Below are 16548 nucleotides of genomic sequence, written 5' to 3'. Positions count from 1 at the left end.
TTTTTTGTTTTGTTTTGTTTTTTAAAGTCTTATGAAACCACAAATTAGTGTGTAAATGCACCCAGGCTCAGTTCATATATCATCATCAGTGGTATTTGCTATAGGAAAAACGGTCTAAAAATGTGTGGTTTGAACACCTACATATTTCTATAAAACTACAGAGAAATACTGAGCCAAATTTATCCTCAGCATAACGCCATACACTTCAGTGGAAAAAAAGTGAGAATGAATTTGGCTCAATGGGCCAAAGACATTTGAACAGGCCTGAACAGTCACCTAGTAGCCATGTACTTTCCTGCTATTTGTGACTGCCTGTCCCAGTCACTCGCTTTAGGAGTCAGCAGAGGATGGGAATTTTTTGGGAACAGCAGATGAATTCCAAGCGGGAGTGCTTCATGTCACTCAATGTTGACCAATCTGGCCAATGAAGGAACAAAATCAACAAGAGCTAAAGGATAGTTTAGTCTCTATCAGGCAAATGGCTGATTTGTTGTGATGCCAGGTTTTGAGTAGGGGATATAAAAGCAGAAGTAAAATGAGAAATCCTCATAGTCCCAACAGGAAAGCAGAGAAACCTCATATGATGATAAGATTAAATGCATCCACAAAAGATGACCCTTTATCATGGTCTCTGCAGTCTTATGATCAGAGAGCATTAGTTTGAATCACAGATCACTATGTCATTGTATACTTAAGGGCAATGGTTCAAGATGTGGAGAACTACACCCTGAAAGAAACAGAAGTGAAACTGTTGTGCCTCAATCTGGAGTGATCTTCTGTGTACAAAACACTTTTAAACCAATATTGAGATAAAGGAATGCACCTTTTAAACAAACAGAACTTCTGGGAGCAATTTATATCATAGGTTCGTAGAATGGAAACAACCCCCCCCCCCGACATTTGAAATAAAGTTGAACATATTTACTATACATCTAGAGAGCAACTGAGCATGAGGTATCCCCTCTATAGGCTGTGAATGATAATAAAACCTGCAATCAGAGAGTTGTCTACCACAATATTTTGCTCCCATTTTGCAGCAGTGGTGCTGAAAACATCTGACCCGTCTCCACTAATACTTATACAATAGCTAGCACCAATGCAGTTGTGCCATTGCTAAAAGCAGGTGCCAAATTTAGTGTGTAGATAAGCCCATAGTGCCCTCCATTAATTGACTGACTCATAATATCCCTCTGAGGTGAGTAAGTGTTATCATCTCTGATTTGTAGATGAGGGAAAACAAATTTCCTCTGGCTCAGTTGGAACACAAAACCACACTTATGGGCAATTATTCTAGAGCCCACTATACTCTCTGAGAGCCTAATCCCACTCCCAATGAAGTCAATTTGGGAATCTTGCCACTGATTTCAATGGGAGCTGGACTGGCCTCTAAATGTTAATTACCGGTAAATCATGAGTAACAAGATAAATTGAAAGGAGTACTTGTGGCACCTTAGAGACTAACAAATTTATTAGAGCATAAGCTTTCGTGAGCTACAGCTCACTTCATCGGATGCATTGGTGGAAAAAAATGTTTTTTTTGTTTTTTTTCCCCCCCACCAAATGCATCCGACGAAGTGAGCTGTAGCTCACGAAAGCTTATGCTCTAATAAATGTGTTAGTCTCTAAGGTGCCACAAGTACTCCTTTTCTTTTTGCGAATACAGACTAACACGGCTGCTACTCTGAAAGATAAATTGAGTGCTTTTTTGTTTAAACCTTGCAAGATGTAGGGAAAGAAAACATATGGCACATCTGCTTCTGAACACAGGAGACAAAACAAACTAGAATGCTTTTTTCCTAACAGACAAACCTAAAGGGTATTCTCCTCCTGACATATACATGCATCTCCTAGAAATGTATGTTCAACACTTCCAGCAGAGAATATACAGAAGTTATCCACCCGACAAAGATACTTACCTTTACACAATAAAATGTAAGAGTATAATTTAAAAAAAAAAACAAACAAAAAACCACCATCGTTTTCCAGAAAACGAAACAAAACAATCTATTCAAAATTATATGCCCACACATTTTACATTAAATGATAATGGCAGATTATGGAGATTGGCAACCCTCCAAGGAAAGTATGCTGTGTTTGTAAGCCATCCTTCATTTCTCTTTTGTAGTAATATTTCCTTAGAGGAACACTGCCCACTTGAACTAGTTAATATTAAACTATTAAAAAAAAATAAATCCATTTTTGGATAGAGTACCTCCTCTTAAACAATGTGTCCTGAAATGTAAAATAATTATTTGTAAAAGCATTTTCTGCTCCTTTGTTGATGTTTGTAAAGGATTTTTCAGCAAGATCTTCAAAGGTATTTAGGCACCTTACTGCTATTGAGTTAGATGAGTAACCTCCTTTGAGGATCTGGGCTAAAATAACTAGCTAACTGAGTATACAGGGGGATAGCATAACTGACTATACAAAGTAAACAAACTGGGGAAAAAATTGTCCCTTTTAATTTGTCTTGGTTCCAGTAATGGTAGGTGTTCCCTGCAACAAGGCATACACTTCTCAGAAAAATGTGATATTTCAAGTTGATGGCTTCCCTTCAATATTAAAACAATTGTTCCATCTCACACAGTCATCATGAATATAGTTTAATTTCACCATTTCCTTCCATACTCCAGTGCCAAATTAAAAACTTTGCATGGGTTAATGGAAGTCATGATTTCTAATTAAAGCACTTAGTAAAAGTATATTTTTCTTAATGGTGCTTTTCAACAGGAAATGTTTAATTCAAAGAAATGGAAGGCAGAGTCAAAACCACATAGTGAGAGAAGAATGACAGTGGAGAAAGTGCTGTGGTTTAAGCACATGACTCAGAGCCAGGAACTCCTTAAATTCTAATCCTTGCTCAGACTCCTTTTGAAGCCTTGGACAAGACACTTAAGAACGTAAGAATGGCCATACTGGGTCAGATCAAAGGTCCATCCAGCCAGTATCCTGTCTGCCAACAGTGGCCAATGCCAGGTGCCCCAGGTGGAGTGAACCTAACATGTAATAATCAAGTGATCTCTCTCCTGCCATCCATCTCCACCCTCTGACAAACAGAGGCTAGGAACACCATTCCTTACCCATCCTGGCTAATAGCCATTAATGGACTTAACCTCCATGAATTTAACTTAAGCTCTCTGTACCTCAGTTTCCCTATCTATAAAATTAAATAATATGCCTCTCTCACAGGGAGAATGTGAAACTTAACTGGTTAATGGTGTGTGCAAAGCGTTACCAATTTTGCTTCCCTGAACCTGCAGCGTGCAACAGACCCTGGTTGAATTCACACTCAGGGGAGGGTAGGCAGCATTTGCACTACTCATCTTTCTCACCGTTCCGCTGGATGACAACATCTTTAAGTTGCAGTTGGGGCTCCATATGAGAACCCCTATGTCAGATTGCCTCAGGGATGTAGTGATACAGCACATTCCATATCCAACTTGGCCACACTCTCCCCATCTGCACTGTCCACTTCTGTGGCTATGCTGGCTCCCTGGCAGAGAAGAAGCTGCATATGCCATGTGGTACAAACCCCCTGCTCTCCAGGCACATTTTCTTCCATCGCAGCAGCCTGTTTAACTCAGGGCTGAATCTAGCTCCATGTCTGCAAAGCATTTGAACAGTGCTATAGCTACCAAGTATTACTACAGGAAAGGAGGATGTGCTGTAAGATTCAGAATCCTTGAAATACAGAGCCCAAAAATCTTATGCTCTACAAGATACACAACTAGAACTGCACTATTTTTATTTCAGTAGTGATAAATGGGGGACTATACAATCCTGCAGAGTTAGGGACTCAACTCACCAGGACAAGCAGAGGCAAACATTGGTAAGGCATGTTCCTCCTGGTTCCACTGTCGATACCGCTGCACAAATTCCTTCTGGCTCTCCAGGATACTGAAATCAGCAGCTATAGTGGTGTCAAATACATAATGTACCCCTAAGAAACAAAAGGACAAGAATATGTGATGAACTAACTCCTGGAGTGTTTTGCATCTCACAGACCTTCTTCCCCATCTCCAGGCTTTTAAGTAACCTTTAAAAACTCAAAAGAAAATGCGCAAACCCTGCTTGCCCTCCAGTTTTGGGCACACTTTTAGCACCTGCAGCATACTTGAACAACAAAACCATAAATCTGAAAGCACATTGTCTGTGTCACAGATTTTTAAAAAACTGCTGACTTGTTAACAATATGAATCCCTTCAAAAGGAAATCTGTTTCTTTATAGAAAGTTTGCCCATGAGTGAACACTTACACCCTATTGTGGAACTGGCTGCTGGCAAGGACTCAAACTATGAACTTTATTTTACAACCAACAGTTTGAGGGCATGCTTATACTTATCTGTACGAACTTTTATATCCCTGCCACAGGACAACCTTCCACTGATGCACTTGCCTAAATACTTATAAATACCTGCACAATGTTCTGTACATCACTAAAGGCCTCCCATCTATTTACTTGTCAGTGTGTTTCTATACAGCTGTAACATATTATCTATACCATTGTACCTAGTATAATGTATTCCCAGATAATGTAAACAATCTAAAATAAATTTGGGGCCAACCAATACTTACAGTGTTCCTTTCAGATAATTATTTCCCTTATTAATGGGAAAAAAACAGATCAGTTACACACACTTATAACGTTTGTTCTGTGGAAAACTATGACATAGATCTTGGAGGAGGAAAAGCGTTTTCTTTTCCATATTATTTAAGTAGGAAAAACGATAGGAGAGAGGAAGTTTTAGCAAAATGGTACACATATAGGAAGTGTTAGGAGCACATGGTATATGAGACATCAAAAAAGTATAGTTTTAATATCAAATAGAGATACTACACACTGCTTGGAGAAAATTGTTGAAACAATGGTGAACAGGAACAAAGAAGCAGAACTTCTAAGACTGTTATCAGTACTCAAACTCTCAAAGGATTGGTCTGATAGCACGAGGAATAAAATTCCCCTTAGTAAAGGTATATGGAGAACTGTGGCTTCACTGAGCTCAATGACAAAACTCCTATTGACTTCTTTGTGGCCAGGATTTCCCCCATGGATTGGAAATTAGACTATGACAGTCACTTGTATTATTTCTAATAATATTATCTTTTCCATAACTAAAACTTCCCAGTTTCTTTCAAAACAGTTACTCACAGTTGGGGCTTCCTTCTGCTTCCACTCGGCAAAATTTCACATGTTGCAGCGCTTGATGGGTCAATAGTTTTACTTTCCTTACCTCACACTGGCCCTTTACAGGGAGGCCCAGTAGTGAGACTCACCACCCCCTAGAGGGCTGCAAGGTGGTTCAGAACTGGCTGCTTTCTTAAACAATTCGTAACATTCCTTTCCAAAATTACTTTGTCTTCAGACAATTACAGCAAATAAGGAGGTAGGTCCCTGTATTTCCACAGCACCCTCAGCACACATTTTTGCTCCTGCTACGTATATTTTTCAGTTTAAGTCACATGGGGTAAAGGAACTCTGAAAAAGTACTTTGTAGGAGCTCTCTTTGATAGTGATGAAGATAGAGGAGGATGCAGCTGTTCTCCAAATCAATCACTCCTGCATAGGGCGACCACCTGTCCTGAATTGGGAGTGGCGGGGGGGGGGCAGTTCTGAAATGCAGAGTTCAAGTCCTAGTCCTGGACTGAATGACTCTGAGACAGCATTTGTCTCGGATCTGTGGTGCTGCTCCACACCTGCCCGAGACGCAGGAGAAGCGTCCATCTCTTTCCGGTGCGGGGGGAGGCTGAGATGGGCCAAGGCCCCACACCCTGGCCAGACTGGAAGCTGAAGTTGGACCGTGGTTCAAGGGACCTCAGGCCACTGTGGGGAGCCCCAGACAATCCATCTGCCCTTGGTGGTGTGCCCCAGGGGGCAGGGACATGGGTCAGGGATTGGAAACAATTGCTAAACAGTCTCTTATGACTGGACAGTGCTGCAAAATTCTGCCAGGGAAGAAAGAAACGCAAGATAACCCTGCTGTGTTCTCCCAGTGTAATAATGAATCAGAACCTACCAAGACTTTTGAGGAAACCACAGAGTCTCTTAGCTGCATCATTTACGCACAGATTGAATTTAGCAGCAAAATAAGGCAATGACTGAGGGCATATAGACACTGCCAACACTTTGTGTTTTGAGGTATCACATTTCTGGAAAATAAACAAAGCATGCAGGTGGATTATTACAACAGCATAAGGTCCCTCTCGTTCTCATTCCCTCCCCATCCTCAGGAGTCGCTCCTCTAATTTCCTATGCGTTAAACAAACATACCATGAAAGCCCCAATGAAGCAACTACCATCCTTCTTACAGACAGTAGGATGGAATTTCCTTCTGGTTCTGTTAATGTTGAGAGTCACTCAGCTGGAGAAGTTGCTGTTGTACGACTCAAGGAATTCCATCCCTCCCAGGACAACCCTATCCTTGGCTTGTTAAGCAAGCAAGGAGAGTTAGAGAATCAACACTTACAGGATTTTGATAATTAAGGGAAGCATAATGCTCCCAAAATATGGGAAGAGCTTGGAAACAAATATACGTGTTTAAATTAAGGTTTACAGGAGCACGGAGATTTGAAATTTTAAATTTGATCCTTCAAACTAAGGATGTGATCCTGAGAGATGCCCAGTGGCCTTAACTTCAACTGGAATTGAGGGCATTCAGCAGGACTGGACCCTAGAACAACCCAACCCAACAATGCTATATATGCACAATCAAGTGTGTTTGGCTGAAGAAAAAGACTGATGTGCAAAGGTAACATTCTCGTGAGGATCACATCATCTATGTGAAGATGCACACTGTGTTTTAGTTAGGACATGATGCTTGTGGTGTATGTTCCTTACCAATGTAGTGGAAGACTTAAAAGACATAAGCAATAAAACAGGAATAGAGAAATCCTGCACCAGATGACTTAATAGACATTAGAACTGGAAGAAAGCAATAATTCTGCTACATTTAAATCTTTGTCTGTCTCACACTTACACAACCACATCATGCTACAGAATCAAACCAGTCCTAAAAACTGGCTAGAATATTCTGGGAGGAATCCTTACACTGATAGTACATAAATATATCAAATAGGTAGAGAGAGCAGTATCAATTTCAATTAAAAATAAAATTTTAAGAGTATCCGTTGCCTTCTGGGTGAGAGTACAATAGTCTGGAGTGGTAGATCATTAAGTTAATGTCAAGATCAGCAGACTCAAGTATTGTGTGTATTAGGAAGACTGCCAAAAAACCACCCTCAGCAATAAAATGGCACTGTCTTTGTGTCAGACAGAAGCTATGATTTTATTTATTTATTTTGCAAGAGGAAAAAGAACCCAAGATACTCATCTGAATACACACCTTTCAAATGTGCCTGGTATCATTCATACCTTAAAGCATGTTCTAGAACAGGAGTGGGCAAACTTTTTGGCCCGAGGGCCACATCTGGGTATGGAAATTGTGTGGGTCATGAATGCTCCCAAAATTGCGGTTGGGGTGGGGGAGGGGGTGAGGACTCCGGCTGGGGGGGGTGAGGCTCGGGGGTGGGGCAAGAAATGAGGAGTTCAGGCTGCGGGAGGGTGCTCCGAGCTGGGACTGAGGGGTTCAGAGGGCGGGAGGGGGACAGAGGTGCAGAGTCTGGGCAGCGCTTACTTCAAGTAGCTCCTGGAAGCAGTGGCATGTCCCCCCCTCCAGCTCCTATGCAGAGGCACGGCCAGGCAGCTCTGTGCACTGCCCTGTCTGCAGACACCCCCCCCGCAGCTCCCATTGGCCATTGTTCCCAGCCAATGAGAGCTGCAGGGACAGCGGCAGCGTGTGGAGCCCCCTGGCTTCCCCTATACGTAGGAGCTGGAGAAGGACCTGCTGCTGCCCCCAGGTGCCACGCAGAGAGGGGCAAGCCTGACCCCACTCCCTGGCTGGAGTGGGGAAAGCCCCAGACCCTGCTCCTCAGCGGGCGCTTGAGGGCTGGATTAAAGTGTCTGGAGGGCCGGATGCAGCCCCTGGGCCGTAGTTTGCCCACCGCTGTACTAGAAACTAATGGTACAATTCTCTCTATTTTTGAAGTCATGTCTTTGATAACAATATGCGCAAGGTATGAAATCATCACAAAAAATAGAATGCCTACAACATTCAAGAAGTGTGTATTTAACAACACTATAACTGCACACCCAACAGTTTATTACTGAAGTTATGAGACAATCATCATGCTTTGACCTACATCTTCTTACTTATGCCTTGCAGAATACATCTCATACAATTTAGATTACAGCCATGATCTTACTTTTACGGATGAAGTGCTTTAACTGCTATACTATTCAAGGTTTTTAGTTATCACTGAAACTGCTTAGTCACTATCTCACATCCTTCCTCTCACACAAATTCCTGCATGCTTTGTCACTTTACCTTGTTAAGGTTGAGTATGCGAAAGAGTTCCTTCTGATTCTGCTGGAAAATCCTGACACCTTCTTCTGATGTCACACAGTTGTCACAAGCTAGGCAGTCACTAAGGAATATTTTAGCACTAGCCAATTTATGGAATTCACTTTTCTGGAAATGAAAGGAGATTGGATAAGCTAACTTTCAGGGCCTTTGCACTGGCTTATTTAAACTCCAACTGTAGTTCTGTTATTTTGTTAAAAACACAAGACCATCCCCCTCGTGTGTGTGTGTGTAATATTTAAAATTAGAAAATGGTCTATTCAGTACCTCTTGATTTCTCTGCCCCTCTGAAATTATTAAACTGTATTATTCTATGCCAAAGCATTTTGAGATATTGTGTAGTATCTTTCAGAAGACACCAGTGGCAAAAAAATTTAAACTCAGAATTTTTGAAGTTAAGCATCTAAACCCTATCCATATTTAGGCACCTGAAGTGGCTTGATTTGAAGAGGCATTGAGCATAGCATCCATTAGCTTCAAAAGGCAGTTGCGAGTACTTACCTTCTCAGGCTTCTTCAATGCCTAATATTTATTTACATAATTAACATCAGACACCCAAGTCTGAAAACTTTGGCAATAGTTTTTAAGGGCACAAAACAAAGGAAAGGTCATATCATGATCACTTGAGTCAGGCAAACTGTCTCAGTGGCCTAAACAAGCTGAGTCCCATGTCTATGGGAAGCAGGATTTGGCCCTAAAGTTACACTGTCTTTGTGTTACATTATATGAATGACAGCTCTGTAAGGGATCTCGGGGTCATAGTGGATCACAAGCTAAATATGAGTCAAAAAAGTGTAACACTGTTGCAACAAAAGCAAACATCATTCTGGGATGTATTAGCAGGAGTATTGTAAACAAGACACGAGAAGTAATTCTTCTGCTCTACTCCACACTGATTAGGCCTCAACTGGAGAATTGTGTCCAGTTCTGGGCGCCACATTTCAGGAAAGGTGAGGACAAATTGGAGAAAGTCCAGAGAAGAGGAACAAAAATGATTAAAGGTCTAGAAAACATGACCTATGAGGGAAGATTGAAAAAATTGGGTTTGTTTAGTTTGGAGAAGAGAAGACTGAGAGGGGACATGATAACCCTTTTCCAAAGGTTGTTACATGGAGGAGGGAGAAAAATTGTTTTTAACCTCTGAAGATAGGACAAGAAGCAATGGGCACCAAGGAAGGTTTAGGTTGGACATTAGGAAAAACTTCCTAACTGTCAGAGTGGTTAAGCACTGGAATAAATTGCCTAGGGGGGTTGTGGAATCTCCATCATCGGGGATTTTTAAGAGCAGGTTGGACAAACACCTGTCAGGGACGGTCTAGAGAATACTTAGTCCTGCCTTGAGTGCAGGGGACTGGACTAGATAACCTCTTGAGGTCCCTTTCAGTTCTATGATTTGTGGATGGAACATTGTTTGTTAATTAGTTTGAGGGAAGAGGAACTTCTGCAAAGGAGAGAGAGACTTCCAGACCCTTTGCAAAAAACTCTCAAATGAAAAGTGTTATTCAGTGTAATTTAGCAAACCAAGTACGAGACCTATACCAACATTACCTCTTTCACCTATAGTTAGAACATACTTGTGTGGTTTGAAGCATCAACCACCCTCCACCTTCTCTTTAAAAAAAAAAAAACAAAAAAAACCAAACAAACAAAACCCCAACTCACAAGAAAGAAATTTATAGGGTCAATTTTTGCATGGAAACTGTTGTCTTGTATATTGCATTTGCCTTGAGTTGATCCTACAAACTCTGACTTGTGAGTAACTTTTACTCAAGTATTCCACTGTCGTCATTTGGACCACTCATGGGAGTAATGATTTCATGGGTTGGACCAGATCAGGTCAAATGCTGAGCAGCCTAAACTTCTACTGATTTCACTCAAAGATAAAGGCGTTCAGCCCCATGAATGATCAGGCCCTTAGAATTCAAGATGCTTTTTTCAGGGAGGAAGGGAGATACTGTGTCATTTTAAGTGTTGGTAAAGTATCAGCTGCATATCATTCTGTAATTATGAACCACATTTATTTGGAGGACTAAAACTGCAAAAAAAGAAAAAAAAAGCTTGATTGAGATGCAATAAGAACAGGCACAAGCCTCCCTCCCCCACCTTTAAAAAAAAAGATTTGAGGAAGCATTTTCAGCCTTTTCTACTCTTTCTACAAAGCCACTGAAATAAATTATCTGCTGTGTGCTCTGCACTGAGTGCTATTTTCAATTTCATCCTTCTTAAGAAACCATCGATATAATGAACCTGCTTTTCATAGCTGTTGAATACTCGCGTATCCCATTGACTGTAATTGGAGTTCTAGGTGCTCAGCACTTTTGAAAAAACCAAACCCTGTGTTTGTATCCCTATCTCTAGAGCCCTACAAAATTTGTATCCACATCTGATCCACAAAAATGATCTGCAGATTTGCAGAGCTTTAGATATAAAATTTGGATCGGTTTCCATCTGCGATCTGCAAAAATGATCCACAGATATCTGAGCTTATAAAGTGGATATCTGCAGATTTGCAGGGCTCTACCTATTCTGGCTCTCTTCTGGATTATTTTCTGTCAATGGTTCTTACATGTAGGGCTTTGGTTTATAAGTACAGTGCATATTTTTATTCGTGTATAGCTTATCCGAACATTTATTTATTCTTTTTCAAAGAGAAAAAAAAGGCACAGAATAGAGAAGGCTAAAAATCAAAGCAATAATACACCTTAGATTAATAAAATCATTAAAAAAAAAAGAAAAGAAAAGGAACATTACCTCCTCATTTTCATCATTTGTGCTCAGTGGATCAACAAATGTCTTTTGCTTGTCATCATTTTTCTGTTTTTTACTACATTCCTGAAAGAGATAATAGAAATGTGTGTTATAAACCAAAAAACACTGCTCAAAAACATTTTTTTAACTAGGTCTATGACTTCAGATAGTGTGTTACATTTTCCCAACATGTTTATTACAATGAAAACATTGGTGGGAAGTTCATCTGCTTGGCTTTTACAGCTTTGGGTGTATTTTTAACACTGGGGGCAGGGATAAGGAAAGAGAGCAAAGAGAAATGTACTGCAGTATATATGGCAACCACTATAGTATACCATAAAATAGTCACATAAAGCCATTTGAAACGTAAGCAGAATGTAATGAAAATTGCATAAAAGATCTTGTCACACACAAAAAATCAGCATCAGTAGGTTACATTAAATGTCATTTCCATCACAACTTGCCCAGAGAAATAAATAGAATTAAACCTTTCCTGGAAAACAAAACAAAACAGGTGATAAATTAATATTTGAATGGTATCAGTAAGGGTAGAATACAAGAGGCAGGCCCATTTGGAAGTATGAGCTGTGTACTGGCTATCTCTGACCTTGTAATCTATAACAAAATTCTACTACTACACCACTGGTCTCAGAGATAATATATAAAAAAGTTCAAGTCACTTAATTGTGCACTGGATGCAACTTAGCCCTGCCCTGCAGTATAAAGTTAAGTCCCTCCAGCAGCCCAGACTTGCATTACTTATTCAAAAATGGAAACCCCTTAAAAGACAAAGGATCTTCACATTATGTAACAGATCAAGCAAGTGCCTGACCTGCGGTAGAGTCAAACTACCGACAGTTTCCAATGCATAAAGTTGTAAGAAAATAGTACTCACCTTTTTGGTGCAGTTTTCACACTTCATCTGTGAGGCTTTGTATTACTTTTTGGTATGTCTATTAAATTTTTAAAGGTGATTTTCTTACTACAGAAGAGTGTTATTCTCTTTATTCTACAGGCAGAGGAAGAAAGGAGGAAGCAGCCAGACTTCAGTGACTTTGCTTGTCAGCTTTCTGCAATAATAAAGGCCCAAAGAGCAAGAAATTAGCCAGCTCTTCTTTCAATTCCTGTTGCCTTTTGTTATTATTGCCCTACTGCCCTCTTATGGCACTCTTCCTGATTGGCATTTTCAAAAGCCATCGAGATGCCCAGGAGTGGGAGGGTCTGACTGCAAAGCAGCCAGTTCGGTCTTCCTGTGGGTGGGGAGGACCTTTAGCTTCTTCAAACTCTATAATGGACTGTTTTAAAAAAAATAATCCTCACACCAACGTTAGAGAATTTGCTAACATTGTAATGAGCGATAAATACCGCAGAGGAAAAGGTTTTAGGAAGATCAGTGGGCTAGATGCAGGGCCTGCAACCATCATGATTAATGGCTTTAATGTGCTGTACAGAAACGTTCCCCTCCCCCACCCCCTTGACATGCTTAGAATACAAATCTGCAACCCATGATTCTGATTCATGTTCATTCTATAGATTCTGGCAGCGAATACATGTTGCTCTGGGGGTCGGTGATTGTGATCATCCCTGTATTTTTCACACGGGTAGCAAGCTCTGACACTACATGCAATTGATGCGAAATGAACATGCAAAACAAGGGTGGTAAAAGGGGTCACCCCTGCACATGCAGAAGAGACTGTATCTTGCTCTAAGACCGAGGAGACTCAGGACACTGCTTCTCGAGAGAAAGCACAGCTCTTTTCTTAATAATGGTGGGAGTGCTACATAGTGCCGGTGTAGACTCTGTCTTGCTGGACCATCAAAAGGAGGGGAACAACAGGTTCACACCGTCACAATGGAGGAGGAAAAACTGCTTTTGATTTGAGTCTCTTGAATGTGGTGGCGTCTCATTCTTTACTTAAGCGTTTAATAGCCCCCCTTTTAATCACACACACAAACCTCTCTTCCCTTATCCCAGTGATTACACAAATCGCTCCGTGTAGGGCACCTTAAGCCTTGAATTCTGATCATTTGCAATGAAACGATTCATGATTCTCACTACCATCAACAATTTTTCCCACAAAGTCAGCACAAGGCTAACAATTTCCCATTGTCACAACCGCAGTACATTGCTTGGCACCCAGATGCAAAACAAAGACATAACATTTTTTGTCTATACAAACACACAGACGCACAATCACAAGCAGTAACAAAATAACCGCCATGCAGCTAAAGGAATGAAAGAGAAGGCTGAGAAAGGAAGGGAAAAGAATCAGATACTGTACCTTGCTGCTGACTTCATTTAACCTACAATAAATTATGTCTTGGCTGGTAGAAATTAAATAGCATGAGGTAAAGCCTGGAACATGCTGCACCTATTAAAGAGATCCATATATATATTAGGGGGAAAAACTAGACAACAAGGGTAGGGCGGCAAGCACAGGCTCCAGCAAAGGAAGTGAAATGCTCTTCTTTTTCAGCTGTTATTTAATGTAAAGTCTTTCTGTCCTGCAAGTGCCCTGAGCTGTTCCCCCAGCAGCCTCCACTCCCTCCCTCTCCGTTGGAAGTGTTCATTGTAGACCTGAGCGCTGTCACGTAGTCCCAGGCTCTTGTCTAGAACTGCAAGGCACAAGCGCCTCTCTGCTGCAGAGGAGGTAAACGTAATGCCTCATTCTCACAGCTAGGCTAGGACTGAGTGGGAGCTACAGCAGCAAAGGAGCTTCAACACTGACGTTTAGACATTGCTAAAGGGCACTGCCTTGTTTGCACACTCTTCCCCATTCCATACAGGACGTGCTTTTCTCGCGTCTCAAAAGCGGAAACTAACGTGAAGTTCTACAGATCTCCTTGAGGGTTTTTGTGTTAAGACATTCCTATATTAATGGAGCTTTTTGTGTTGCTTTTTTCACTATGACTATTACAAAGAAAGAGCGCTTATATCAAACTATCTAAATTGTAGACCTACTTGCCCCAGCCTGAAGGCTGTGCCTACTGCACATATATTGATTTCAATAAACAATACATGAACACAACTGCACTCTTTGCTTGTATCTTCATTGAGAGACAAATAGAAATTGCTTCTATATTTTGTTCACTTGCAATAACAAAAATTGCAGGAAAGCTGCTTTGCCCACACCCTGCAGTGAGAAGGGAAGCTGTTTGTAGGCAGTATTTGGCCTTTTTGGTGCCTTAAACATAATTTAAAGGGCTGTTATAAATCAGAAAATGGCATACGGTAAAACCATGTAAAGGCCGTAATTATGCACAGTAGTATTAAGCCTCATATATCCTCTGCATGACAACTGTACACACATTCCCCTTAATGAGACAGTTAACATTAATGGCAAGTCATGAACATATAGAGAGATTGGAATAGCTTTTTATGCTGTTTTTGAGTTTGTATGTAATATTCAACAATTACATACTCTTTCCTTTTATTTTTTTCCCTCTGAGTTTCTCTAAGACAGGTCCTTCTGGATTTAGGAAGATTATGGAAAAATCATGTTAAATAAAATGCAAATGATAATTTTCTGTTTCTATAACTCTGGTTTTCATGATTTAGTAAGCACAGTACATGTTTCACTTCTCTTTTGAGGCCTTTTACATTTTAAAGGCTAAAAAGTGGCAATGACCTTGAATTTGTTTTCATGTAGATCCCAACTGGAAGCCTCAGCTATAATGGTATTATTTACCACAAAAGTTTTCCTTCCCAAAACAGCAGATACACCCACTCCATGAAAAAAAATTCTACAATTTCAGCCGCAGATCCTTATGCACCTGGATCACAGGTTCAGCATTTTCAGACATTAACACAAAGGTCAAATTCAATATTGGGATCTCTTTTCCATTTTATTCTTTTTTAAAAACCAAATAAACATGCAGCTATGCACATCTGGGCAGGAACATAAGAACAGTCATACTGGGTCAAACCAATGGTCCATCTAACCCAGTATCCTGTCAATGCTAGGTGCTTCAGAAGGAATTAACAGAACAGGTAATCATCAAGTAATCCATCCCCTATAGCCCCTTACCAGCTTCTGGCAAACACTTCAGAGACTGTGCATTGTGTGAAGTAGTACTTCCTTTTGTTTGTTTAAAACCTGCTACCTCTTAATTTCATTAAGTGACCCCTGGTTCTTGTAAAAACCTAAGGTACAAATTTACAGACTAATTTTGGGTCTCTGTTTTCGGGTGTCCAACCTGAAACATCTGTGACCCCAGACATTTATGGCCAGAGGTGCCAGCATTTGCATTTCCCATTGCCTTTATTAGGAGTCATGAGTTTTTGGCACTTCTGAAAAATCAAGCCAGGATATCATCTCACATTGGGAGTCCTGAAACTGAGGCATCCAAAATCAGTGACCACTTCTGAAAATGTTAAGTGAATGTTACTGCATTCATATTGCGGAACGGACACACAGCTCAGTTTGAGGTGTTCTTTTCACAGCTGTGACAGTCAGCATTTCCTGTGTTTCTGCCATCTCAATCCCAAATGCTGTCGTTCTATTTTACTCTCTTAATGTCACTTTTTTCCCTACCGATATCACACTCGGTCTGCAGCTGTGAACAGTGTTTGAAGTTAGAAGTAAAGTCTCTAAACATCTCAAGACTAAGGATTATTAGAGGGTGGCACTCCTCATGATATTTTCAGGTTGTGAAAAGGTTTCCTGGCCCTTAGATTATAATCTCTAAAATTGGCACAATTATTCTTCCACTGTCAAATTAAATTATATATTTTTAAATTAAATATTTATTAACTTTTGAAGAGGAAATATTAAAGAATACTATACTCCCAATTTTGAAATTTTTCTGTTTCCCTCATAGATCTTTGGATTCCTATAGTAAAATAGCCACAATCCTCATAAAAATGGCAAGCTTCACACAAGCACATTCTGATAACATCTTGGACACAGGCTACTTTTGACATTTTATAATTACACAGTTATTCCTCTACTCCAGGAACACTTACATAGATTTCCCAAGATCAGCTGATTAGACTGCTAAGAACCGTCAGCTACTTTTGCTTTTGACTCTGCACACACACCAGGTGAGCTGGATGGGGTTGTGGGGGGAGGGGGGCAGTAAGGCAGAGCAGAGACTATAGGAGGAGGGTGTAGCATATGATGGAGAGAGCAGACTCTAGGAAAGCCAGCAGAGATGTGGAGGACAGGCAGAGTGAATAGATCATAAAGGTTGAATCAAGATGATTCAAGGATTATATTACTATAATTAGGGGCAGGAGGATTTAGAAGGAGCAGGAGGGTTAGAATTTAGCAGGGATGTGCAAGGCATGGGTGCCTGATGGAGAAATCCCATGTCTCTGTGCTGAGGCATTAGCACTTGAAGGGATCTCCTGGCACTCCTGCCTCTATTCCCTGGCGCACAC

At 40.7% G+C, this 16548-nt stretch overlaps 1 protein-coding gene across 4 annotated transcripts in view; it reads right to left on the bottom strand.

Moving 5' to 3' along the window:
* Window positions 1–16548, bottom strand: part of NARF (nuclear prelamin A recognition factor) — a 48763-nt gene that overhangs the window by 27562 nt on the left and 4653 nt on the right. For 2 of the 4 annotated variants that reach the window (XM_043497414.1, XM_043497415.1), the window contains 5 exons: window positions 12061–12235; window positions 11169–11249; window positions 8382–8525; window positions 6015–6147; window positions 3806–3940 (listed from right to left, as the gene is read on the bottom strand). In XM_043497414.1, coding sequence (XP_043353349.1) covers window positions 3806–3940; window positions 6015–6147; window positions 8382–8525; window positions 11169–11249; window positions 12061–12087 — 520 coding nt within the window. In that variant the 5' untranslated portion in view covers window positions 12088–12235. Of the gene's footprint in view, window positions 1–3805; window positions 3941–6014; window positions 6148–8381; window positions 8526–11168; window positions 11250–12060; window positions 12336–13447; window positions 13855–16548 lie in introns of those variants that run through there. The other 2 variants (XM_038371095.2, XM_038371096.2) reach the window with 2 other exon arrangements.

The sequence above is a fragment of the Dermochelys coriacea genome, chromosome 14, assembly GCF_009764565.3.
Source record: "Dermochelys coriacea isolate rDerCor1 chromosome 14, rDerCor1.pri.v4, whole genome shotgun sequence".
NCBI lineage: Eukaryota > Metazoa > Chordata > Testudines > Dermochelyidae > Dermochelys > Dermochelys coriacea.
This window is presented reverse-complemented; position numbering and strand designations above follow the sequence as displayed.